This window comes from Tinamus guttatus, unplaced genomic scaffold (assembly GCF_059628265.1).
Source record: "Tinamus guttatus ecotype Peru unplaced genomic scaffold, ASM5962826v1 Tinamus_guttatus_pri_ptg000334l, whole genome shotgun sequence".
NCBI lineage: Eukaryota > Metazoa > Chordata > Aves > Tinamiformes > Tinamidae > Tinamus > Tinamus guttatus.
In genome coordinates, this window is record NW_028288868.1 from 214,100 (window position 1) to 240,000 (window position 25,901).

Genomic DNA, 25,901 nt, shown 5'->3' on the forward strand with positions numbered 1-25,901 from the left:
GAGGGCTCTTTCACCTGCCTTTTTCCTCAAATTTGGGATCCATCCGGGGATTAAGGTGGATTCGGAGCCACCAGGACACAGGGAAGAGTGGGAGCCTCCATGGGTTTTTGCACAGCAACTTTTATTTCCCCACTAAACAGTGACAGGGACAACGGGACGTTAAGAGCAGGAATCACACGAGGGTGGGAAGCGCGCGCAAGAACACACGGAAAAGAGGGAAAAGATCCGCGCCGCGGCCGGCAGCTCCCGGAACAATCCCGAGCGGAGGCAACCCCGGCCTTGGGACACCTTTAAAATCCCAGAATTAATAAAATAAACCTAAACCAGCCCAATCTGCTCTCCTAGGGCTCACTAGAAACCTGCGAGTTGAGAGAATCCGGAGCTCCGCAACAGCCTGGATCCAGGTTTCGGATCCATCTGGGAGAAATGGGAAAAAAGGAGGATCGCGGAGGGGGATTTTGCTCTCTAGTGCAATGGGCAGCGTGAAAATGGGATGGCCACTTTCCCGTGAGGAAAAACAAGGAGAGAGGGGGGAAAAAAAAAGACACGCAAGGAGAAGGGGCGGGGGAAACGAGAGGAAAAAGAAGGAAAAAAACAAGGAGAAGGGAAAAAAAAAAAAAAGATGGAAGTGACCTGCAAGGAGCCAGGAAGCAGGTTGGGATGCAGCTCTCTGTCCTCCCTCTCCTTCGCTTTCCCAATCCATTGGGCTACGAGCGGAGCGGGAAGAAGCAGAGCTCCAGGCGGAGCTTCGGAAGGAAAAACAGGGCAGAAGGGGCTTTAGAGAAGGGGGAAAAAATGGGGGAAAAAAAAAAAAAAAGAGGGGGAAAAAAGGCTATTTTGGCCAGTTGATGGCCCGGGGGGAAATTTTCGGGTTAAAAAGGACCCAAAACGTTAAATGCAAGGAGGAAACAAGGGAATTTTGCAAGAGCGACCCCAGGAAAATGTGGAGATTGTTGGGAAATTGTCTGGGAGGGAAAAGCAAGAGCAACTTGCAGGTCATCTTGGGAAGGAGGGAAGAAAATGAAGGGGGGGTTAATTAATTGTAATGGCAGGGGGGGCAGTAATTACAAAGGAGGGTTAATTGCAAAGGGGTTAATCACACAGGGGGTTAATTGCAATGGGGGGGGGAGTTGTAGGGGGGGTTTAATCTCAACAGTGGGGTTAATTAACCACAAACAGGGGGTTTGTCTTAATGGGGGCTAATTGCAAAGAGGGGGCATCGCAATGGGGGGCTGTTGCAACGGGTTTTAATTGCAAAGAGGGGCTAATTGCAAAGGGGGGGTGTTAAATGCAACTGGGGGGGGTCGTTGCAAGAGGATTTAATTGCAAGGGGGAGTTCATTGCAATGGGGGGTTAACTGCAAGGGTTAATTGCAATGGGGCACTAATTGCAAGGTGTGGGGGGTGCTAATTGCAAAAGGGGACTAATTGCAAATGGGGGGGGGGGGTGCTGCTAATTGCACAGGGAGAGCGAGGAGCCCACGTAGAAGAGCCAGAAGAAGGGGAAAATCCTCTCGGAGAAGGCGGCCGTGAAGGTGAAGATGGGGGCCATGGTGTCCGCGTTGTAAAACGCCACCCAGCCGCCCTCGTAGTCCAGGTAGATCCCGATTTTCCGGGGCCTCTCGCACAGGGAGAGCGGCGTCTCCGGCGACGTGAACGCCTGGTACTGATCCCAGTTTTTGCCCTTCCAGTTGAGCCCCACCGCCCAGATCCCTTCCTCCGGAGCGAAGTCGATCTTCTCCTTGCGGCGCACGGACTCGCGCGCCGCCCCCAGCACCCAGCTGTCCCCGTCACCCACCTCCACCTCCCAGTAGTGTCTCCCGGCCAGGAAGCCCTCGGCCGCCAGGACGCAGAAGGAAAAGTCGAAGCGTTTGGGATGCGCCGGGAGCTCCTGCGGGGCGCTCCGGAGCCGCACGCTCCGCTTGTCCTCCGACAGCACCAGGTAGGGGTTGGCTGTGTCCGGATCCAGAGAGAGGTCGCCTGGATGGGGGGGAAAACCAGGAATATCCATGCGGTGTCGGCCACCATCACGTATCCCGTGTCCCTTTTGGGGACAAATTTGCCCTTGGTGGCTCCGAGTACACTGAATTGGGAGCCAAGGGGGGGCTTTTCCTTGAAAATTATCTGAGAAATGGGGCAAAATAGCTGATTTCCACTCAGAACCTTGGGAATTTGGAATTCCCAATGGAATCCATCCCATGCAAGGTTAGTTGTCATAGCACCATCTAATCCCAGCAATTTTAGCTGGAATTATCATTTTTAGTTGTTGGGAATTGCCAGGAAGGAATTAGTGGAATTATCCTTGTGTTTAAAGGGATGTTTGTATCCACCGTGGTCAGAAATTAGGGATACGAAGTGGGAATGTGTCCAAAAATAAGACAGGGTTTGCGTGTCCCTTCCCTATCCAATGGAAAGGAATTGCCACCGTGGTCAGAAATTAGGGATACGAAGTGGGAATGTGTCCAAAAATAAGACAGGGTTTGCGTGTCCCTTCCCTATCCAATGGAAAGGAATTGGAGTAGAGAGACAGCAGTGAGATCCCTGAATTGCCTCCAGAAAATAGAAAGGATGCAAAGTCCAGCCCTAAGCTGGATTCTCCTTGTGCTCCAGGACATGGAAATCCAGGATATGGTCCAGGCACTCCAGGCAAACCCTGCAGTTTGTCACCACGCTCCGAGATTGTCCCTTAAGGGCTCTCTGACAGCGGGATCAGTTCTTTGCCCTTCCTTTAACTCTGAGTTTTCCCCTTTTTGCTATGAGGAGGGTTGGAAAACCCTTAGGAAAGGGTTGGAAAAAAGAAGGGCAAATTCCCAAGGTCCCACTCCGCTGCGTGGCGCTTACCCGTGTCGTTCTCCAATTCAAACCGGAGATTCTCTGTGGGGGGAAAAAAAAAAAAAAAAGGAAATTTTAGACCCTTTATCCATGGAAAATATTCCCAAATAGTACCTACATCCCTCCCTCCAGGGCTATGAGAGACATCAGCACATGGAAAAACAGGGAATGTCTTTTCCTGTTTTTCCTAAGGGTATTCCCACTCACCCTTGAACTCCAGCAGGACTTCCTTCAGCACGGCACTTTTCTGGGAAAAGCTCTTGAGTTTCTTCTCCAGCTCCGTGAATCCGGGCTCCGGTTTGCAGAACATCCAGCTCTCAAAGCTGGGAGAAGAGGGGGAGAGACAGGAATTGGGGAACTCCACACAGAAAAATCAAAATCTTTAAAACTACAAGTAGAGAAGGAGCCTGTTGGCAACCAAAGGGGTTTGGTTGTTCCCCTTAATCCATTTTGGGGCTCTCCAAGTGGGAAAATCATCCAGTTCTGTCCTATTTAGCATTTGATAAAGTGATTTTTTTTTCCCTAGAAACCCTCCCGTAACTGCCCGGTTTTGTTTTCCTGTTGAGAAAATCCTAATTTTGCGTTAAATTAAGGCCCATATGTGCATAGGAATCCCAAAATAAGCAATTAAGATGAATGGGACCTTGACACCAGTTCTCCCAGTTAACCCACTAAAGTCTCCGCTCACTCACCCACTTCCAGCAGTGGCAACACCCTAGAAAGAGGGAAAAAGAAAGTAATTTAGTAAAATAATTTAAAGAAGTATAAAATAAAATATGAAAAATCATGTTTGCCGTTAAGCACTTAAAGCCATGACAATTCCAGGCTCACAGCAAGGAAGAAGTGAGGAGTGAAGTGAAATTTTTGGTGGTTTTTGTGTTTCTTGGAGGGGTCCAAGCAGCATCATTACTAGAAAAACTCATTTTTGTCGCTGCAGACAGGTGAATTTGGGGTTTTAAGCCCAAACAGAGCAGCAAAGCCCCGTGACAACGACCCAAGTGAATGGAACAGCTGGAGTTGTTATGGAAAATGGAGTTAACTCCAAAATGGGATTAAAGCCCCCCAGATCCGAGCTGCTCTCCAGCACCCAGTAACCTCTATAAGGAGTTTTTGCCCTTCTAGGAATTCCAGGCCCAAGAATCCTGGATTTTGCACCCTACAACATCTGGAGCAGGGAGACACATCCCAGACATTCTGCTCCAAGTCTCACCTGCCCGGACTGGTTTCCGGGGCCGTTTTCTCCTCCCCGCTCTCCCAGCAGCTTATCAAGCTGGGAAATCTCTTCGGAAAGGCGGGATACGCTCTCATCTCTCCGCTTGACAATACCCTTGTCGAGCTCTTCCAGGCGGGACAACAGGAATTGCTCCTTCTCCTCCAGGAAACTCCGGAGCTCTTTGCACTCGGCCACAATCTTCTGCCTCTCCACCTCAGTTTGCTTCTGCAAAAGCCACAGGAGAAAATTCCAGCATTCCTATATCCTGATTTTCCAGCTCAGGGCACTGGGAATTATGTTTCATGGCAGGGATGGAGACTGGAAAATACCTGCTCCAAGGGACTCACCAGCAGCTCCTCGCTCTGCCTCTCCCGCTCGGCCTTGGCTTCCTCACGGCTTTTCCTTAGGGAGCTCAAATGCTCCTGGGGCACCTCCTGAAGGAGGAAAAAAAAAAAAAAAAAAGGGAGAAAGAAAAAGGATATTAGCGATCCTTCTTATTTGGGAATTCAGAGAAAAGAGGTTGTGAGAGATTCCAGCAGCTGAATTTTGTCAAAAAATCTTCTTTTTGCAGCCACTGTTAATCTAAGCTGGGGTGAGGAACTGCAAAAGGGACCATAAAATACAAAGCCTCAAGAACTTTACTAGTAATAAAGCCACCAAGGGGGCCCAAAGCCACCCCTGGGGGGGTCCCCAGAGCCACTTGGAGTCCCCAAAGGCCAAATGGGAAATCCCTAAAAGCCGAGATGGGGGCGGGGAGCTTCCCAGTCCCCTTGAAGTCCCCAAAGCCCCCCCCAGGGGCTCCCTAAAGTCACCCCTGGGAGAGGCCACTCAAGGCCACAAAGGGGAGCTCCCCAATCCATCCGGGGGGGTCCCTAAAAGCCACCTGAGGGGGATCCCTAAAGCCACCCACGGGTTTCCAGTCACCCAGGGGGTCCCTAAAGCCACACAGAGGGGTCCCCAGCCCCATGGGGATCAATAAAGGAACCCAGCAGAGTTCCCCAAAGCCACTCATAGGGTCTCCCCAACCCCTTGGAGGAGGATCCCTAAGGCCACCCAGGAGAAGGAGGCAGGAGAGGCCCCAAAAGACACTCGGGGGACTCCCCAAACAGGGGGGTCCCTAAAAGCTTCAGAAAGGAGCTCCCCACCCCCCAAAGCCACCCGAAGGGGAGGGTTCCCAGGCACAGAAGGGCCCCCAAAGCCACCCCACTTCACCTCGGCAGCGTGCGCGGCCTCCTCGGCGGGCAGCACGGTGTGCGTGCGGTGCTCGCGGGACAGGTGGCACACGACGCACACGGCGCGCCGGTCCTGCACGCAGTAGAGCCGCAGCGGCTCCCCGTGGCGAGGGCATCGCGGCGGCCCCGCACCCGCTCCGCCGCCCCCGGTCCCGGCAGCGGCGGGCGGCGCGGGCGGCCCCGGCGGCGGCTCGGCGAGGCCCGGCGGCAGCCCGAGCTGCCGCACGATGTGCACGATGTTGCCGAGCGAGCGGTTGGGGCGGAAGAGGCGCTGCGGCACCGGCTCGCGGCACTGCGGGCAGCAGAGGCGGCGCGCCGAGTCCTCCCAGCACTGCGTGACACACGCGCGGCAGAAGTTGTGGCCGCACTCGGCCACCAGCACGGGGTCCGTGAAGTACTCGAGGCACACGGGGCACGTCAGCTCGTCCTGCAGGCTCCGCGCCGCGCTGCACGGCACCGGCGGAGGGGCCGGCGGGGCCTCCATGGTGGCAGCGGCGCCGTCGCGGCCGGTGTCGCTCGCGTCTCCCCTCACAAGGGCGGGATGTTGCGGGAGGGGGGGAGGGAGGGCGCATGCGCCGTGCGGCGGCGCGGAGGGTGGGGGAGGCTCAGGGCGCCTGCGCGGGTGGGGTGGGGAGAAGTGCGCATGCGCGCGGGGGGGGGCCCCGGATGGGAGGGGGAGTGTGGGGGGGGTGTGTCTCGGACGCCTGGGCCCATTTTCCAACGGGAAAATCCTGGTTCCATCCCTGAGTCCTTAATTAGGGTGTGTGTGTGGGGGAGGTCCGGACACCTGGGCTTATCTGCTGTATGGAGGGGTCTGGGTCCTTCTTTAGGGTGTGTGTGTGTGGGGGGGCACCTGGGCCAAAGTGGGGGGGGGCATTCCCTGTTTTGGCCATAACTTTTTGCATCGTGACACCCCCCAGCCTAGCCGCAAAATGCCCCTTTTGGTCCCAAACTTAGGCTGCTTGGGCGATTATTGGTAAAGAGCCCCTTTTTGCCCCCTCAGCTGGTGGCTGAGGTAAAAAAGGAAAACAGAAGAAAATGCCCCCAATGACTTATTTTTGCTGTTGTTGCTGGAAAATATAGACTAAACAGCGGATGTTCTCGGATATCATGAGGGAATACAGACAAAACAGCAAAAAACGATTGAAGGCGGAGATAAGGACCACTGAAACCTCAAGGAATTGTCTGGAACTGGGCAGTGGGAGCAAAATAGGGTATTCTGAGCCAAAATGGGGCATTTTATGGGAGTTCTGGGATGTCATCATCATTTTTTTTCTCACATAAAAAACATTTTGGGGGACACACGAGCATAAGGGAAGTTTCTTCACTTTGGTTGCTGCTGGGTGTCCTGGCGTGGCTTGAGCGACCTGGCTTGAAATGGGGGGAAAAGAAGAAACAGTGCACAAATAAAACACCCTTTGGGGGCGAATTTGAGGTGAAAAACCGCTTTTTCGGGGTCGTGCGTGTGTGTGAGGGGGGCGGATGGCCTCAGAAGAGGAGCATCCGCTTCCAAAATGGCGGCCGGCGCCCTTTTCCAAAATGGCAGCCCTCTCCCCGCCTCCAAAATGGCGGCGCTGCCCACTTCCAAAATGGCGGCAGAGGCCTCAGCCAGGGCAAAAGTAGGCGGTGAGAGATGGGGGGGGTGTGTCTTCAAGCTAGAAAAACTATATATTTTTTATTATTATCTTTTAAGGAAATGACATCTTTCCAGGGGGACGATTCCCACTTTTGTTCAGCAGGCTGCTAATGCCCTGTCCTGTGGGATGGGATGAGGGGAAAAGGCGGAAAAAAATCCCCTGTGCCCCTGTGCATACCTGCAGCGAATCTGCTTTATTTTGGGTTGCGAAGAGCCCCAAAAGCTGGGAAGCTTGACCCAAACACCGTTTAGCTCCTGCCTCTGTTTTGAAGCAGGGAGCCAAGACATTATTTGCTTTTTGACTCACGGGAAGTGATCCAAGGGAGACGGTGGGATCCACTGCTTTGATGGTTCCATATTCCCATATTCCACTTGGGCATGATAATATTAGCCTTTTATCAGCGCTTATAAATAACTAAAGATCCTAAATCATCTTTAATCTGCTGCGGAAATCGCTGTGCGTGCGGTGAGTCTAATGGGGACCTCAGCCTGGGGGTGCAGCACTACCCATTGGCTCCATCACCAGAGGTGACATCGACTCTAAATCCTTTTAAAAAGGAAAAAAAAAAGGCAACCAAAATGGACCATTTTTAAAATCTTTGAGGCAAGGGGAGGAGACCCGAGGGTGTTTTTATGGGATACGGCCCCATTTACACGAGGCCCCAAAATGGCCGACTCTGTCAGCGACGAACAACCGCGAGGCAGTCGCCCGTGAGGCAGCACTGTGACGCACGGGGGCGTGGCTCCCCTCAGCCAATGGGAGGGCTCCGAGCACCTCATTTGCATGCCGCAGGGTATAAAAGGTGAGGCGGGGGCGGCAGGTGCTCCAGTCACCAGGGCGCTGAGGCAGGACAAGAGCGATGGCAGCGGCTGAGAAAGGGAGCAAAAAAAGCGCCTCTCAACGGAGGTTGAAAACCCAGCGGGTGGCCAAGCAGAAGCAGTATCAGAGTCCACACAAGCCAAGGCGGGCGGTGAGGATTGGCGGGCGGAAGGGTTCCCCCCACCCGCGCGGTTCCAAGGGGCCGAGAACGGGCAAGCGGAGCATGTCCACCCAGGCGCAGGCCCTCATGGCGAGCTTCGTGAACGACATCTACAAGCAGGTCTCCGCCGAAGCGCGACGGCAGCGCCGACCTGTCACCCCCAAGGCCGCCCCAAAGGCCTCACGGACCGCCCTGCCTGAGCCGCCCGCCCCCGTCCCCGAGGCATCGCCATGAGGGGCCTCCCTCCCCTCTCCAGCATCCCAGAGTTGGATGAGGAGGTGGAAAAACAGCAAAATCCCGCTCCGATGGGACTGCCTCCCAAAAATACCCCCCCTTGCAGCGCTTGGTTTCCATCTGGGACATCAGGAACGTTTCCGCGGCAGCAAAAGGACAGAAATGATGAAATAAATGCGATTAAAGAACTTAAAAAAGACTAAGATAAAGCATCTAGATCTTCTTGGCAGTGCAATAAAAACGGAACGTAGCTGCAACCTGCTTTTGGTGCCTCTTTTTGGGGAGGGAAAAATGGGCCAACGATGAGTTTTTTTTTTGACATATTTTTGGCAGGAAATCCCCGTAGGAGGGTGGATCAAACGGTGGGCACAGAGACCCTCTAGTTTTGGGGTGAGGAATCCCCAAATTGGCCAGACGAGGACCAAAAATTGTTAATTTGTCACCCAGGAGACCTGAACACTTATTTGAGCTCTGGCCTGTTGAGGTTCTTGGGGGTTTTGAGGCAGAAAACACAATTTTTGGGGAGGTTCCCACTTCCCTGCCCTTCCCCATACCCCAAATCTTCCCCAAATCCCCCCAAAACACTGATTTATGCTTCCCCCGAAATTAAAAAAGACATTTTGGTGGCAGGAAATGTGTTTTATCTCTCCTGCTCGGTACCGCGCCATGGCCCCGGTGACATTGAGGACATCTGTTTGGAAGAGGGTGGTGTTGATAAGACGTCGTTTTGGGGCACATCGAGTTGGAAACGATATCAGGCAGGTGATAGGGTCTTTTGAGACTAATTTTCTTCCTTTTTTTTTTCTTTTTTTTTTCATCTTTCTCATCCCAAGGACGCGCCAAGGGACAAATGCGGTCGGTTTTTGGTCTAGGAGGTTAATGTGCTTCTTTCTTGGGTCTACAACGACCGGCGGCGGATGGCGGAGGCCACGTAGGGTCTTCCGAGACTAGATTTGCTTCTATTTTCCTTCTTTTTTCCATTTTTCTCATCCCGAGGGCTCGACGGGGGGCAAACGTGCTCGTTCCTGGGCCTACGACGAGCGGCTGCGGATGGCGGAGGCCACGTAGACGCTGCCTTTGCCCTTCATGACCTTCTCCAGAGCCGCCTGCACCTCCGAGGTGCCGATGAAGGAGCCGCGGCGGCGGCGCCGGCGCCGGTCGGCCTCCGTGACCACCCCCTTGCAGAGGACGCACATGGACGAGTCCATCAGCGCTTGGCCTTGGCCGACATGTGGCCCAGGCGCAGGTGGGGACACGAGCTCCAAGATGTACCGGCCGCACGGGCTCCTCTTCACCTCGCACCGCAGGCTCTTGAGAGCGGCGCCGCATCGGCCCGACGGCGCCTTCCGCCCCTTCGGCCTCGCCGCTTTCCTCTTCCGCGCGGATTTTTTCCGTCTTTTTGCCGCCCGCGGCCATGGGGGTCTCCTGCTCCGGGCTGGGTCTCCTCCCTACCATGTGCTTCCAGGGCTCTTTTATAGGGGGTTGTATTCAAATGAGGGCTCCAAAGCGCACACAGGGATTGGCTGGCGGTGCGGGTGCCCCTTGTGATGTCAGTGTTGCATTTGCATTAAGAGTAAAGGCTGGAAAAGGCAGGATCCAAAGCGCGCGCGGGGATTGGCTGGCGGTGCGGGTGCCCCTTGTGACGTCAGGGCTGCATTTGCATTAAGAGTAAAGGCTGGAAAAGGCAGGATCCAAAGCGCGCGCGGGGATTGGCTGGCAGTGTGGGTGCCCCTTGTGATGTCAGCGCTACATTTGCATTAAGAGTATAGGCTGGAAAAGGCAGAATTGGGCCAAAATCCCCCTTTTTGATATTATTTTTATTGGGTTTACCCAATCAAAGCCCAAAAGAGCTTCCAAATTCCCACCCTTCCCACCTGCAGAAACAATCCAGTTGGGATCATTCCTCAGGTTAATTAGCAAACTGTTAATTGCAGCACATGGAAGGAAGTTTTCAACAGCAAAATAGAGATTTGCAAAAACTGAGGGTTGAGGAAAATGGGTGAAAAGGGGAAATTTTTTGCAGTGTCAGGATGGCTGAGTGGTCTAAGGCGCCAGACTCAAGGATCTGCCCTTCTCTCTCCTGGGATTTCTGGTCTCCGTATGGAGGCGTGGGTTCAAATCCCACTTCTGACACATCCTTTTTCATTTTTTTCCTTTTAATTAAATAATTCACCCTGTCCCACAGGGATGCACCTGGAAAAAAGGCACAATTTCTCCTTTTGGGGGGTTTATTCCATTTTTGGATGCAAGGGGAGGGCTTGTAAAGCACCCTTTTCCAAAAACTGCAGGTGAGGACAAAAAGAAAAAGAATAAAGAGAAAAAAATAAAATTGCAATTAAAAAGAAAGGAAAAATGAATGATCTGGGGAAAATTTTTGCATTGTCCTTCCCTGGTGGTGTAGTGGTTAGGATTCGGTGCTCTCACCGCCGCGGCCCGGGTTCGATTCCCGGTCAGGGAATGTCATTTTTCCAGCCCTTTTTCCTCCAAATAAGAGGGAATTTCATTAATTAATTAACTAACTCTGGGGCACATGCTGTCATGAAGACTCACAGAAATGGATTGGGGAAACCTTCATTGCAATTTCTCCCCTTGTGCCCAAATTGCTTCTTTTTTCTCGTCACTTTGCAAAACGGTGAGTCGCACAGGGCTTGGCAGCAGCTTTTTGATTTTTTTTTTTTTGGCTTTTGCTCCCTTTTGGCACCTTCACGTTTCAGCTCTAGGAGGGAAGGAAAGGGGTGGAGATTTGGGGTTTTTTGGGGAGGATTTCTGCGTTTTCAGTGCAGGCCGTGGGCGCCCACGGCGGGCAGCTGCACGCGGCGCCGCTTGGGGATGACGTGCCGCAGCGCGGCCTGCATGTGCTCGGGGCTGATGGTGGGACGGCGGCTCTCGCGCCGCAGCCGCTCGGCCTCGCGCGACACCCGCTTCGACAGGTCGTCCACGAAGTGGATCATGAGCCCCTTGGCCTTGCTCGAGAGCAGCTTGCTGTCCCGCCGGATCTGCCGCAGCGTCCGCGTGTCCATGGGCTGCGAGGAGCAGCGGCCCCGGCGGCCCCGCGGCTGCTTCTTGCCCGCCGGGCGCCGCCGCGGCCGCTGCTGGTGGCGCCGGCGCCGCCGGGAGCGTCGCTGTCCCCGCGCGGCGCTCATGGTTCTGCCGCGGCTCCCGCCGCGCGGCCCCTTTTATCCGCCGCCTTATGCAAATGAAGGCGTGCGGCCGCGCGCCGCTATTGGCCGAGCGGGACAATGCCCCCCGCGGCGCGTCACAGTGGCACCGCCCCTCCGCAGCCGCAGGCTCAAAGCCACGTCCCCTTGCGTCATCGCGGTTCCCTCCGCCTTGGCGCCCCTCCCGCGCGGCTGGGAAAAATGGGGCGGATCGGAGGAAAACGGGTCAGCCAAAAATCGCTAATTTCGCCGGACGCTTCCGGGCGGCTCAACAAGCTCCTGGGCGGGCGGGGATCCCTGCAGCAGCTCCGCATTCCCATGGGAATTTGTTCCCTCCTCTTCCGTAGGCACTAGGGGAGAGTCTCTCCGTGCGGATCCCAAAGATCCTTCGCATCCCGGTGCGGATCTTGTCATTATTGCCTAAAAAGAGACGGATTTCTCCTCTTTAACCCTTTTCCGGGACGAAATTCCAGCGCAAATTCCCGCTCGCGGTTGTACGTGCTCCACATGCCAGGGCGGCTTCCAGAAGCACAGGCGGAAAAATTCTTTGGAAAAACCTCTTCCGCCTTCGAAATCTTCCCCAGCTCATTTGCTCCGGGTCAAATTAGCGCTAATTAGGCAACAAATTGCACCACCCCCCGCCGCGCCCAGGATTTTCCCCTCCGGGTGTTTAACATCGGCGGATCTTTTTCTTCCCGTTCTCATGCAAATCGGCACACGGCGCGCCGGTCCTGCACGCAGTAGAGCCGCAGCGGCTCCCCGTGGCGAGGGCATCGCGGCGGCCCCGCACCCGCTCCGCCTCCCCCGGGCCCGGCAGCGGCGGGCGGCGCGGGCGGCCCCGGCGGCGGCTCGGCGAGGCCCGGCGGCAGCCCGAGCTGCCGGACGATGTGCACGATGTTGCCGAGCGAGCGGTTGGGGCGGAAGAGGCGCTGCGGCACCGGCTCGCGGCACTGCGGGCAGCAGAGGCGGCGCGCCGAGTCCTCCCAGCACTGCGTGACACACGCGCGGCAGAAGTTGTGGCCGCACTCGGCCACCAGCACGGGGTCCGTGAAGTACTCGAGGCACACGGGGCACGTCAGCTCGTCCTGCAGGCTCCGCGCCGCGCTGCACGGCACCGGCGGAGGGGCCGGCGGGGCCTCCATGGTGGCAGCGGCGCCGTCGCGGCCGGTGTCGCTCGCGTCTCCCCTCACAAGGGCGGGATGTTGCGGGGGGCGGGGGGAGAGAGGGAGGGCGCATGCGCCGTGCGGCGGCGCGGAGGGTGGGGGAGGCTCAGGGCGCCTGCGCGGGTGGGGTGGGGAGAAGTGCGCATGCGCGCGGGGGGGCCCGGATGGGAGGGGGGAAGCGGGGGGATGTGTCTCGGACGCCTGGGCCCATTTTCCAACGGGAAAATCCTGGTTCCATCCCTGAGTCCTTAATTAGGGTGTGTGTGTGGGGGAGGTCCGGACACCTGGGCTTATCTGCTGTATGGAGGGGTCTGGGTCCTTCTTTAGGGTGTGTGTGTGTGGGGGGGCACCTGGGCCAAAGTGGGGGGGGGCATTCCCTGTTTTGGCCATAACTTTTTGCATCGTGACACCCCCCAGCCTAGCCGCAAAATGCCCCTTTTGGTCCCAAACTTAGGCTGCTTGGGCGATTATTGGTAAAGAGCCCCTTTTTGCCCCCTCAGCTGGTGGCTGAGGTAAAAAAGGAAAACAGAAGAAAATGCCCCCAATGACTTATTTTTGCTGTTGTTGCTGGAAAATATAGACTAAACAGCGGATGTTCTCGGATATCATGAGGGAATACAGACAAAACAGCAAAAAACGATTGAAGGCGGAGATAAGGACCACTGAAACCTCAAGGAATTGTCTGGAACTGGGCAGTGGGAGCAAAATAGGGTATTCTGAGCCAAAATGGGGCATTTTATGGGAGTTCTGGGATGTCATCATCATTTTTTTTCTCACATAAAAAACATTTTGGGGGACACACGAGCATAAGGGAAGTTTCTTCACTTTGGTTGCTGCTGGGTGTCCTGGCGTGGCTTGAGCGACCTGGCTTGAAATGGGGGGAAAAGAAGAAACAGTGCACAAATAAAACACCCTTTGGGGGCGAATTTGAGGTGAAAAACCGCTTTTTCGGGGTCGTGCGTGTGTGTGAGGGGGGCGGATGGCCTCAGAAGAGGAGCAACCGCTTCCAAAATGGCGGCCGGCGCCCTTTTCCAAAATGGCAGCCCTCTCCCCGCCTCCAAAATGGCGGCGCTGCCCACTTCCAAAATGGCGGCAGAGGCCTCAGCCAGGGCAAAAGTAGGCGGTGAGAGATGGGGGGGGTGTGTCTTCAAGCTAGAAAAACTATATATTTTTTATTATTATCTTTTAAGGAAATGACATCTTTCCAGGGGGACGATTCCCACTTTTGTTCAGCAGGCTGCTAATGCCCTGTCCTGTGGGATGGGATGAGGGGAAAAGGCGGAAAAAAATCCCCTGTGCCCCTGTGCATACCTGCAGCGAATCTGCTTTATTTTGGGTTGCGAAGAGCCCCAAAAGCTGGGAAGCTTGACCCAAACACCGTTTAGCTCCTGCCTCTGTTTTGAAGCAGGGAGCCAAGACATTATTTGCTTTTTGACTCACGGGAAGTGATCCAAGGGAGACGGTGGGATCCACTGCTTTGATGGTTCCATATTCCCATATTCCACTTGGGCATGATAATATTAGCCTTTTATCAGCGCTTATAAATAACTAAAGATCCTAAATCATCTTTAATCTGCTGCGGAAATCGCTGTGCGTGCGGTGAGTCTAATGGGGACCTCAGCCTGGGGGTGCAGCACTACCCATTGGCTCCATCACCAGAGGTGACATCGACTCTAAATCCTTTTAAAAAGGAAAAAAAAAAGGCAACCAAAATGGACCATTTTTAAAATCTTTGAGGCAAGGGGAGGAGACCCGAGGGTGTTTTTATGGGATACGGCCCCATTTACACGAGGCCCCAAAATGGCCGACTCTGTCAGCGACGAACAACCGCGAGGCAGTCGCCCGTGAGGCAGCACTGTGACGCACGGGGGCGTGGCTCCCCTCAGCCAATGGGAGGGCTCCGAGCACCTCATTTGCATGCCGCAGGGTATAAAAGGTGAGGCGGGGGCGGCAGGTGCTCCAGTCACCAGGGCGCTGAGGCAGGACAAGAGCGATGGCAGCGGCTGAGAAAGGGAGCAAAAAAAGCGCCTCTCAACGGAGGTTGAAAACCCAGCGGGTGGCCAAGCAGAAGCAGTATCAGAGTCCACACAAGCCAAGGCGGGCGGTGAGGATTGGCGGGCGGAAGGGTTCCCCCCACCCGCGCGGTTCCAAGGGGCCGAGAACGGGCAAGCGGAGCATGTCCACCCAGGCGCAGGCCCTCATGGCGAGCTTCGTGAACGACATCTACAAGCAGGTCTCCGCCGAAGCGCGACGGCAGCGCCGACCTGTCACCCCCAAGGCCGCCCCAAAGGCCTCACGGACCGCCCTGCCTGAGCCGCCCGCCCCCGTCCCCGAGGCATCGCCATGAGGGGCCTCCCTCCCCTCTCCAGCATCCCAGAGTTGGATGAGGAGGTGGAAAAACAGCAAAATCCCGCTCCGATGGGACTGCCTCCCAAAAATACCCCCCCTTGCAGCGCTTGGTTTCCATCTGGGACATCAGGAACGTTTCCACGGCAGCAAAAGGACAGAAATGACGAAATAAATGCGATTAAAGAACTTAAAAAAGACTAAGATAAAGGATCTAGATCTTCTTGGCAGTGCAATAAAAACGGAACGTAGCTGCAACCTGCTTTTGGTGCCTCTTTTTGGGGAGGGAAAAACGGGCCGGCGATGAGTTTTTTGGCATATTTTTGGCAGTAAATCCCCATAGGAGGGTGGATCAAACAGTGGGCACAGAGACCTTCTAGTTTTGGGGTGAGGGATCCGCAAATTGGCCAGACCAGGACCAAAAACTGCTGATTTGTCACCCAGGAGACCCAAACACTTATTTGGACTCTGACCTGTTGAGGTTTTGGGGGGTTTTGAGGCAGAAAACACAATTTTTGGTGGGGTTCCCAGCTCCTTGCCCTTCCCCACACCCCGAATCTTCCCCAAATTCCCCCAAAACACCTATTTCTGCTTCCCCCAAAATTAAAAAAGACCATTTTGGTGGCAGGAAATGTGTTTTATCTCTCCTGCTCGGTACCGCGCCTCGGCCCCGGTGACATTGAGGACATCTGGTTGGAAGAGGGTGATGTTGATAGGACGTTGTTTTGGGGCACATCGAGTTGGAAACGATATCAGGCAGGTGATAGGGGCTTTTGAGACTAATTTTCTTCTTTTTTTTTTCTTTTTTTTTCATCGTTTTCATCCCAAGGACGCGCCAAGGGACAAACGCGGTGGGTTTTTGGTCTAGGAGATTAATGTGCTTCATTCTTGGGTCTGTAACGACCGGCGGCGGATGGCGGAGGCCACGTAGGGTCTTCCGAGACTAGATTTGCTTCTATTTTCCTTCTTTTTTCCATTTTTCTCATCCCGAGGGCTTGGCGGGGGGCAAACGTGCTCGTTCCTGGGCCTACGACGAGCGGCTGCGGATGGCGAAGGCCACGTAGACGCTGCCTTTGCCCTTCATGACCTTCTCCAGCGCCGCCTGCACCTCCGAGGTGCCGATGAAGGAGCCGCGGCGGCGGCGCCGGCGCCGGTCGGCCTCCGTGACCACCCCCTTGCAGAGGACGCACATGGACGAGTCCATCAGCCGCTTGGCCTTGGCCGACATGTGGCCCGGGCGCAGGTGGGACACGAGCTCCGAGATGTACCGGCCGCACGGGCTCCTCTTCACCTCGCACCGCAGGCTCTTGAGAGCGGCGCCGCATCGGCCCGACAGCGCCTTCCGCCCCTTCGGCCTCGCCGCTTTCCTCTTCCGCGCGGATTTTTCCGTCTTTTTGCCGCCCGCGGCCATGGGGGTCTCCTGCTCCGGGCTGGGGTCTCCTCCCTACCATGCACTTCCAGGGCTCTTTTATAGGGGGTTGTATTCAAATGAGGGCTCCAAAGCGCACACAGGGATTGGCTGGTGGTGCAGGTGCCCCTTGTGACGTCAGCGCTGCATTTGCATTAAGGGTAAAGGCTGGAAAAGGCAGGATCCAAAGCACGTGTGCGGATTGGCTGGTGGTGCGGGTGCCCCTTGTGACGTCAGCGCTGCATTTGCATTAAGAGTAAAGGCTAGAAAAGGCAGAATCCAAAGCGCGCACGGGGATTGGCTGGCGGTGCGGGTGTCCCTTGTGACGTCAGCGCTGCATTTGCATTAAGGGTAAAGGCTGGAAAAGGCAGAATTGGGCCAAAATACCCCTTTTTGATATTATTTTTATTGGGTTTACCCAATCAAAGCCCAAAAGAGCTTCCAAATTCCACCCTTCCCACCTGCAGAAACAATCCAGTTGGGATCATTCCTCAGGTTAATTAGCAAACTGTTAATTGCAGCACATGGAGGGAAGTTTTTGACAGCAAAATAGAGATTGGCAAAAAATAGGGTTGAGGAAAATAGGTGAAAAGGGGGATTTTTTTGCAGTGTCAGGATGGCCGAGTGGTCTAAGGCGCCAGACTCAAGGATCTGCCCTTCTCTCTCCTGGGATTTCTGGTCTCCGTATGGAGGCGTGGGTTCAAATCCCACTTCTGACACATCCTTTTCCATTTTTTTCCTTTTAATTAAATAATTCACCCCATCCCACAGGGATGGACCTGGAAAAAAGGCAATTTCTCCTTTTGGGGGTTTTATTCCATTTTTGGATGCAAGGAGAGGGCTTGTAAAGTGCCCTTCTCCAAAAACTGCAGGCGAGGACAAAAAGAAAAAGAACAAAGAGAAAAAAAAATAAAAAGTGAGGGGAAAAAAATGCAATTAAAAAGAAAGGAAAAATGAATGATTTGGGGAAAAATTTTGCATTGTGCTTCCCTGGTGGTCTAGTGGTTAGGATTCGGCGCTCTCACCGCCGCGGCCCGGGTTCGATTCCCGGTCAGGGAATGTCATTTTTCCAGCCCTTTTCTTTCCTCCAAATAAGAGGGAATTTCATTAATTAATTAACTAACTCTGGGGCACATGCTGTCATGAAGACTCACAGAAATGGATTAGGGGAAACCTTCAAATCTCCTCATTTTTCTCCCAATCACTCAGCACTTTGAGGGTTGACCTGGCTTATTTTCTGCTTTAATTACCCTTGATGTTATTAATAGATTAATTTAATAAGCAAACATCACTGTAACCAGGGGATAATTGAGGCTGGAGGCACTTTCCCTGCCCTGAACAAGTGCCTTTTTCTGCAGGGTATTTACATATATAGAAATATAACTCTATAAATAAAAACAAGGAGAAAGGGCTGCAAGTCCTTGAGAAAAAACCACCCAGATTTGGTGTTTTTGATGCAAAGAAACCCGCAACACCACTGAGCGCTGCTAAATTCCACTTTATTGCGATGCCCATCTTGACTATTTCATTTCTGCTGTCTCCTTAACCGATTTTATGATGTTCCAGGGCCATTTGGGGAGTCTTTTTAAATATATATTTTTCTCTGTTTGCAGCTGGTCTCTGTAGTTTTCCTCTTTAAACAATAGAAATTCCTGTGATCTCTCCATCCTCAGGCTCATTTCTCATCCCAGGGGTTCATCCTGGCTGGATTTTCCTTCCTCAAAAGCATCTTTAGACATTGCAATTTCTCCCTTTGTGCCCAAATTGCTTCTTTTTTCTCGTCACTTTGCAAACCGGTCAGTTGCACAGGGCTTGGCAGCAGCTTTTTGACTTTTTTTTTGGCTTTTGCTCCCTTTTGGTGCCTTTTCTTCACATTTCAGCTCTAGGAGGGAAGGAAAGGGGTGGAGATTTGGGGTTTTTTGGGGAGGATTTCCGCGTTTTCAGTGCAGGCCGCGGGCGCCACGGTGGGCAGCTGCCCGCGGCGCCGCTTGGGGATGACGTGCCGCAGCGCGGCCTGCATGTGCTCGGGGCTGATGGTGGGACGGCGGCTCTCGCGCCGCAGCCGCTCGGCCTCGCGCGACACCCGCTTCGACAGGTCGTCCACGAAGTGGATCATGAGCCCCTTGGCCTTGCTCGAGAGCAGCTTGCTGTCCCGCCGGATCTGCCGCAGCGTCCGCGTGTCCATGGGCTGCGAGGAGCAGCGGCCCCGGCGGCCCCGCGGCTGCTTCTTGCCCGCCGGGCGCCGCCGCGGCCGCTGCTGGTGGCGCCGGCGCCGCCGGGAGCGTCGCTGTCCCCGCGCGGCGCTCATGGTTCTGCCGCGGCGCCCGCCGCGCGGCCCCTTTTATCCGCCGCCTTATGCAAATGAAGGCGCGCGGCCGCGCGCCGCTATTGGCCCAGAGGGACAATGCCCCCCGCGGCGCGTCACAGTGGCACCGCCCCTCCGCAGCCGCAGGCTCAAAGCCACGCCCCCTTGCGTCATCGCGGTTCCCTCCGCCTTGGCGCCCCGCCCGCGCGGCTGGGAAAAATGGGGCGGATCGGAGGAAAACGGGTCAGCCAAAAATCGCTAATTTCGCCGGACGCTTCCGGGCGGCTCAACAAGCTCCTGGGCGGGCGGGGATCCCTGCAGCAGCTCCGCATTCCCATGGGAATTTGTTCCCTCCTCTTCCGTAGGCACTAGGGGAGAGTCTCTCCGTGCGGATCCCAAAGATCCTTCGCATCCCGGTGCGGATCTTGTCATTATTGCCTAAAAAGAGACGGATTTCTCCTCTTTAACCCTTTTCCGGGACGAAATTCCAGCGCAAATTCCCGCTCGCGGTTGTACGTGCTCCACATGCCAGGGCGGCTTCCAGAAGCACAGGCGGAAAAATTCTTTGGAAAAACCTCTTCCGCCTTCGAAATCTTCCCCAGCTCATTTGCTCCGGGTCAAATTAGCGCTAATTAGGCAACAAATTGCACCACCCCCCGCCGCGCCCAGGATTTTCCCCCTCCGGGTGTTTAACATCGGCGGATCTTTTTCTTCCCGTTCTCATGCAAATCGGCACGCATGCTGTGCATTAATTACGAGGATATGCAAAAAAATAGGCAAAAATCTACAAAAAGAAAAGTAATAATGTGCCCCAAATGCACAAAAAGGGCAGAAAAGTACGAAAAAAATGTGCAAAGAGGTGCAAAAAAAGTGTAAAAAAGTACCAAGAATGTGCAAAAGGTGCAAACAAGTGCAAAAATGGTGCAAAGAAGTGCAAAAAATACGCCACATGTGCAAGAAAGTTTCGATATTTGTGCAAAAAAAAAAGAAAAATGCATAAAATATAAAAAAAAGGGTCCACGTAAAAAAAAGGAAAAATTGTGCCAAAAAAGGGAAAAAGGCAAAAAATGTGCAAAAACATGCAAAAAATGAGTAAAAATACCTCCCTCAGCAGTGTCAGGATGGCCGAGTGGTCTAAGGCGCCAGACTCAAGGATCTGCCCTTCTCTCTCCTGGGATTTCTGGTCTCCGTATGGAGGCGTGGGTTCAAATCCCACTTCTGACACATCATTTTTTTCCTGCACGACGATTTGGGGACTTGGGGAAAAAAAAGAGCTGATATCTGGGGAATTCTTTGTTTATTTGAGTCACTTAAAAAGGAAAAGCCCCGGGATGAGTGGATCTTTCCATGGGAGTTAAGATGAGGTTGGATAGCGGCATCCAAAGAGGGACATGGTCCCTGCTGCCGCCTGTCTGTCCACAGCCAATGTGGGCCTTAAATGGTGGTTTTGGGGTATAAATGGCTGTTTTGGGGCATAAAAATGCGTTTTGCAGACTCTCCTAGCCAGCATGCAACTAATCGGCCTCCCTATATCCGACTTGGTGGCTTCCTCCTGTCCCCACTTGCCTCATCCCAGGGAGGCTCCAACCTGGAAGCAGCACCCGGATGCAATCGGGAGCAAGGAGGAATGGGAACAACCCTCTTCCGCGTCCTCCCGGATGGGATTTTTGCCAAATCAGTGGTTTTTTTTTGTCCCTTTTCTTTGCCGGTTGCTGCAATCGGCAGTTCCCTTTCCAGTAATCTTGCTGATTGCAGGGCCGAGCGCGTTTTGCAACGAGCGGGGTGCATTGCTCACCCTCAAACAATAAACCCTGTTATTTGAGGTTGCTTTTGAGGCGGCTTGTCTGGACATGCAGTAATCCAATACCATCCCAAAAGACAAAAAATAGCAGGAGAAATAAATCAAGGAATCCGCCCTCCGACAGCTCAAGGTGTCCTCGAGTGACACACTTAACTCCTGGTTTCATCACTTAATTCCCAGATCTACCCAATGTCATTATTCATAGGCACGGGTGAAACCTCCTCAGGAGGTTCCTGTGGAAATCTCCAGGTACCAGGAACTAAAAGGAAGGAGAAAAATGAAGCCTTTGATTTGGGTTTCTTTAGCATTTCAAAGGGATGAGCGGGTGGTTTGGAGGACAAAACCTCAAAGTAGCAACAAAAATCCGAGGCCGAGAGAAAAATGAAGCATGAGACACTTTCATTTCCATTTTCCCAACAGGAAAGTTTAAGGGACATTAAGTGATTTGGCCTGAATGAGGACAGAGGGGAACTGGTGTCATGAAAGCTGCTAAATTGGGCACAAATCCAACCATTTTCCCAACTTTGTTGCACCAACGCTCAAAGATTTGGCAGCAAAAATGAGACTACGGGAAGACTAAATTGCTCCAAGATTGGGGACCTTCTCTAAGGTGACCTTAGGGTGTTCTGGTAGGTCCCTCAACCCCAGAAAGTTGGAAAAAACGTGGAAAAAAAGGTGCACAACTCACCAATTTTTGCCATTTAGGTGAAGGCATCCAGGTTCCTTCCCAGTTATTGGAGAGAGGATCAACACGGCCGAACACCATGGGTTGGTTAAGAAATCCAAGATGCAGAGATCATCGTCCCCCTTGGAAAGGCCGATTCGGGGTCACATCTCCGTGGTCTCGCGTGACAAAATCCGTGGTAACACTGAGATGCCTGGAAAGAAATGCAGAAATGGGTTGTGGTGGGGGGAACCAAGCCAAGTATTTCCCCACTGTGAGGCCTTCAGGATGTCCCGAAGAGGGGTGCGGCCACCCCAACGGTGACCTGATGATCACAACCCTTTGCTGGATGTCTTATGACCTAATGGCTGAGAATCAAAGCTGTTAATGCCGCCGGGGAGAAAAAAATACGGAGGACTCTATATAATTTACGTAAACTAGTTCCCCTTCTCCTTGGCAAATCACGCTTGGGCTGTGTTGATTGAAAGGACTTCTCTGAGCAAACACGGTTGGGTGGTGGTTTTTTTTTTTTCAAAGCCAGGCTATAAAATGAAAGCAGACGTAGAGGATGACTTGTCTTCGGGTTGGGACCATGGCCAGGCTCGGTGAGTGGCTTTTCGCTCAACGTCTTGGGTCGCTTTGCTTGGCTTTCTCTTCTGGCGGCCTCTCCGTCATCGTATTGGGTGGTTGGTGGCACCTTGGGGTCTTCGGCATCCCCTTGAATGGCTGAGGGACGTGGTTAGATGAATAAGGAGAGTACAAAATGCAGGAATAACCTGAGTTCCTTGGGGACGTTCCTGTAGGAAATCCGCTTGGATCGGGTCTTTCCGTGTGTCAAGGGAGGCTCCTCTTAACCAAATCAAGTGCAAGCGCCGTAGGCATGGCTGGACTTTGGGTCTTGTGCCAAAGACAGCACGCCAAGGCCAAGGAGCAGATAAAACACCTTGAGCTGATATCACAGTCTTCCCAGGGGCAGGATGCCAAGGTCAGGAGGTTGTATGGGGGTAAAACACCCGGAGATGGCATCTCAGTCCTCCTTGAGGCAGGATACCAAGGCCAGGAAGTCATAAATTGAGATAAGACACCTCAAGCTGATAGACGGGGTGGTTAGGTCAAAAAGTCCTAAATGGTATGGGAAAAATGTCAAGAAAAACACAATCCAAAACAGTCTCTTACACCATCCCAACCAAGGAATCTTGAATCAGGTTTCTCCATCCCAACCAAGAAATCTTCTCAAAATGGGTCCATGGTTTCTCCATCCCGACCGCCTTGGTGGAGATCGTGGGTTGCTCCCGAAGGCCTCAGTGGGACTCAACGCATCGCGCTCTTCCATGGAAGAGCTCTCCACCTTCCCTGGGGTTGAGGCTTGGGATGGGAAGGGAGGCAGCAAGTCCAGGAATGTTTTTGGGAATCTTAGGCATCTGGAAAACCACTGAGGTTTCTGGAAAACCACTCCAAGGTTTCTTTGCAGCAATTCAGGTGCATTTCAAGCCAGACTAGCAAATCCACGGCAGTTTCAAGGAATGTGGCAATTCCTCAGGGAATTTCCAGGAGTATGAGCTTCCTTATGGTTTTAAACCACTTATTTATTTATTATTAATTTTTAATCTTCCTGGAAGGAACCCAGCATCAGCAAGGAAAAGGAGAAGCAGACGAACGTTATCCAGTTGCTTCTTTGGAGAACAGAAAACGCAACTAGAAAACAAAACTGGAAACTCCCCAAATTAATTTCTGCTCAGACTTCCCGTCTCTGTGCAAAGACCCACAGAACGTTGACGCATCTATTGTGGGGAAACCCTTAGTTTAAATGTCTTGATTTCTGCGAATCACACTGCGTTGAGGGCAAAAATTTGCTGATCTTGGGATTGTCACCAATTTTCTAACACTGCCGCTCGTCCCAGCGCTGATTTGCTGCTCGTTGGGGTTTTTTTGGAGCAAGACACCTTCAGTATCATAATTTTCCCCTCTTTCCTTCTCTTTCCAGTTCTTTTCCAAGTGCTCCTCATGGTAGGGCTCCTCAGTGCCAAGAGGTTTTCCGGCTTCCCGGAATATTGCCTTGTTGACCAAGATTACGATGAGCTGCTGGAGATCGCACGGAAAGGGCTGGGAAACGCAACGAATCCGGTGAGGGTGGTCATCGTTGGAGCGGGAATAAGCGGCCTCACAGCAGCAAAGCTGCTCCGTGATGCCGGACACAAGGTAAGGAGTCAAGGATGATCCCAGTTTTCCCATTCCGGGTTCTTTTTTTGGCGCTGGAGATGGTGGGATCTTGAGCAATGCGTAGAGTTTGGGATGTGCCCATGGTCTATTGGCCATAGTGCAGGGATATATCTTGCTCCAAGGGGAGATGTGTGTTTTGGGGGAGTTTTTCCTGAAATATCTCCCATGGGAACATCCATCATCTCATCCCTGCTTCTAGGTGACCGTCCTGGAGACCAGCAACAGGGTGGGCGGGCGGATCTGGACACACCGAGACGAGGGATCGGGATGGTACGCGGAGCTGGGAGCCATGCGGCTGCCGAGCAAACACAGGTAAGGGCACATCCTGCTTCCCAACCGGGATCAGGACAGGAATCAGCCTTGATGGATGAAGCTGATGAGGCCAAAGGCTCTGGTGATGCTTCAAGGGGCTGCATTGGGGGCTAGTGAGACAACTTACGGTTGGACTTGATGATCTTGAAGGTCTTTTCCAACCCTAACAATTCCATGATTCTGTGGAAAGCGTCCCAGTTTGGACACTTTGGATTAAATGCTGTGGCTTGCATTAAATGCCATGTTTTTTTTTCCATTTTTTCCATTTCTTTTTCCCCTCCAATGGCCAAGGAATTAGGCAGAACAGCAGCATTCCCATGGTGATGGGATGGCCCTTTTTGGGTGGTTTTCATGTGTCCTCACCCCTTTCCACCTTCCTTTCTCCTCCAGGCTCGTCCGGGAGTTTATCCGGCAGTTCCATTTGAAGCTCAACCCCTTCATCCACACGGACAAAAACACCTGGTACCTGGTGAACGGCGTCAAAGCCAGAGCCGGGGACGTCTCCAGGAATCCCGACATCCTCAAATACCCGGTGAAGCCATCGGAAAGGGGAAAAAGTGCCAGCCAGCTTTACAGGGAAGCCCTAAAGGAGGTTCGTGGCTATGGGGATGGGAAACTTTGTGGCCAAGGCTCATTTGTGTCACACCATGTCCCTCCAAGACAGGGGAGAAGGTGACACTTCCATCCCCACGTTCAAGGGGTGGACAGGGATTATTTTTCCAAGTGCAATTCAATTTTTTTCCGATATTGTGTTCTTTGGGACTGCTTTTTGTCTGGGAAAAGGCACTTTTCCTCATTATAACTCTATCCATGTTTCCTTTGCAGGCCCTCAAGAACTTCCAGTCTACAGACTGCAAGAAGTATCTGGCCAAACACGACTCCTTCTCCACCAAGGTAAAGAGTTTTCTCATGGATACTTTTAATTCCTAGCACCGATAAACCCATTTGGAGAAAGAATCAGAATTAATCTGCTTTCCTCCGTCACCATTTCCTGGTACCTTTTCCTAATCTGCATTCTTAAAATGACAAGAAAGGAGCAAAAAATCCTTCTTTTCCCCTAGGAGTATTTGATTAAAGTAGGAAACCTAAGCAGAGGAGCCGTCCAGATGATCGGCGACTTGATGAATGAGGACTCCGGATTTTATTTGTCTTTTCTTGCCTCCCTGTGGGATTTCAGCACCTTCTCGGACGAGGAAAGGTAAGACCAAGTTCTCCTGTTTTGTGCCTGTCCATGGAAATCCATGGGAAAGGGGGAATTGTGGAGGGACATAGAAGAATCTTGGTCTTGGGCAGTTGGAGGCTCTTGGTCTTGGGAGCTGCAGCAACATCACAAGGGAGTTGATAGCTCTACGCAAAACTACAAAGACTTGTAGGGTTCTCCAGAAGAGCTCAAGTCTTGTAGGTCCTAAAATCCAGGCTTTTTGGCTCAACACCTTCTCCTTCCAGCTTCGATGAAATCACGGGAGGGTTTGACCTGCTGCCCAAGGCCTTCCACAAATCACTGCCGGGTGTCGTGCGGTTCAATTGCACCGTGGAGAAGATCATGACCAATGACAACCAGGTCAGGGTGTTCTACCGCGCTCTGGACACCCTCGCTCCGAGTGTAGCGGCCGCCGACTACGTCCTTGTCACGTCCTCGGCCAAAGCCACCAGGCACATCCATTTCCTGCCGCCGCTGTCCTCTGGGAAGACCCATGCCCTCCGCTCCGTGCACTACGCCAGCTCCACCAAGGTGGTCCTGGCTTGCAGGGAGAAGTTCTGGGAGAAGGATGGAATTTGGGGTGGCCAATCCATCACCGACCGCCCCTCCAGGTTCATCTACTACCCCAGCCACAACTTCTCCAGCGGCATGGGGGTCATCCTGGCTTCCTACACCTGGAACGACGACGCCGAGTTCTTCCTGGCCCTCACGGAGGAGGAGTGCCTGGACGTGGTCTTGGAGGACCTCTCGGTGTTGCACCAAGTGAGCAAGGAGTATCTACAATTCACCTGCGACCGGCACGTGGTGCAGAAGTGGCAGCTGGAGAAACACTCGTTCGGGGCCTTCGCCGCCTTCACCCCGTACCAGTTCACGGACTATTCGCAGGCCCTGTTCGAGGCCGAGGGCAGGGTGCACTTTGCGGGGGAACACGCGGCGCAGCCGCACGCCTGGATCGACACGGCCATCAAATCGGCCGTGAGAGCGGCCGGCAACATCCACCACGAGAGCGGCAACGCGGGGCCGCCCGAGCGGGAGCATCCGGGGCCGTTTGGGGAGAAAAACGAGCTCTAAAGGGTCCCTTGGGATGAGCCCCGTTGGGGGGCATCTGCTTTTGGGGGTATCGACCCGATTCTTTGCGAGCCAAGAGAGCGGGAGCGCTCCGCAACGGTGAAGGGAGATGGAGATTTGCTATCTATC

General features: G+C 53.5%; 2 protein-coding genes and 5 non-coding genes across 8 annotated transcripts; 6 read left to right on the forward strand and 1 right to left on the reverse strand.

The window, feature by feature from the left end:
• Positions 1 to 1,411: 1,411 nt before the first annotated feature.
• Positions 1,412 to 12,483, reverse strand: LOC104577560 (E3 ubiquitin-protein ligase TRIM7). Of its 2 annotated transcripts, XM_088529662.1 has the most exons (8): positions 12,072 to 12,483; positions 5,257 to 5,441; positions 4,392 to 4,478; positions 4,042 to 4,269; positions 3,524 to 3,546; positions 3,039 to 3,154; positions 2,841 to 2,873; positions 1,412 to 1,979 (listed from the first exon to the last, which is right to left on the reverse strand). In XM_088529662.1, the coding sequence occupies exons 1-8, from the start codon at positions 12,424 to 12,426 to the stop codon at positions 1,453 to 1,455; spliced, it is 1,554 nt and encodes a 517-aa protein (XP_088385788.1). In that variant the 5' UTR covers positions 12,427 to 12,483; the 3' UTR covers positions 1,412 to 1,452. The 2 variants fall into 2 exon arrangements, with proteins under 2 accessions (XP_088385788.1, XP_088385787.1); XM_088529661.1 differs by lacking the exon at positions 12,072 to 12,483 and having other exon boundaries at positions 5,257 to 5,812.
• On the forward strand, positions 10,151 to 10,259 carry TRNAL-CAA (transfer RNA leucine (anticodon CAA)). Its single transcript has 2 exons — positions 10,151 to 10,188; positions 10,214 to 10,259. It is a non-coding gene; the product is annotated as a tRNA-Leu (tRNA).
• On the forward strand, positions 10,513 to 10,584 carry TRNAE-CUC (transfer RNA glutamic acid (anticodon CUC)). Its single transcript has one exon. It is a non-coding gene; the product is annotated as a tRNA-Glu (tRNA).
• A 4,328-nt stretch (positions 12,484 to 16,811) lies between the features above and the next one.
• TRNAL-CAA (transfer RNA leucine (anticodon CAA)) lies at positions 16,812 to 16,920 on the forward strand. The gene is made up of 2 exons: positions 16,812 to 16,849; positions 16,875 to 16,920. It is a non-coding gene; the product is annotated as a tRNA-Leu (tRNA).
• Positions 16,921 to 17,188: 268 nt separating this feature from the next.
• On the forward strand, positions 17,189 to 17,260 carry TRNAE-CUC (transfer RNA glutamic acid (anticodon CUC)). The gene has a single exon. It is a non-coding gene; the product is annotated as a tRNA-Glu (tRNA).
• Positions 17,261 to 19,621: 2,361 nt separating this feature from the next.
• TRNAL-CAA (transfer RNA leucine (anticodon CAA)) lies at positions 19,622 to 19,730 on the forward strand. Its single transcript has 2 exons — positions 19,622 to 19,659; positions 19,685 to 19,730. It is a non-coding gene; the product is annotated as a tRNA-Leu (tRNA).
• A 3,218-nt stretch (positions 19,731 to 22,948) lies between these two features.
• IL4I1 (interleukin 4 induced 1) lies at positions 22,949 to 25,775 on the forward strand. The gene is made up of 6 exons (XM_010225040.2): positions 22,949 to 23,170; positions 23,391 to 23,503; positions 23,894 to 24,095; positions 24,329 to 24,397; positions 24,565 to 24,701; positions 24,950 to 25,775. The coding sequence occupies exons 1-6, from the start codon at positions 22,976 to 22,978 to the stop codon at positions 25,773 to 25,775; spliced, it is 1,542 nt and encodes a 513-aa protein (XP_010223342.2). The 5' UTR covers positions 22,949 to 22,975.
• Positions 25,776 to 25,901: the final 126 nt, after the last annotated feature.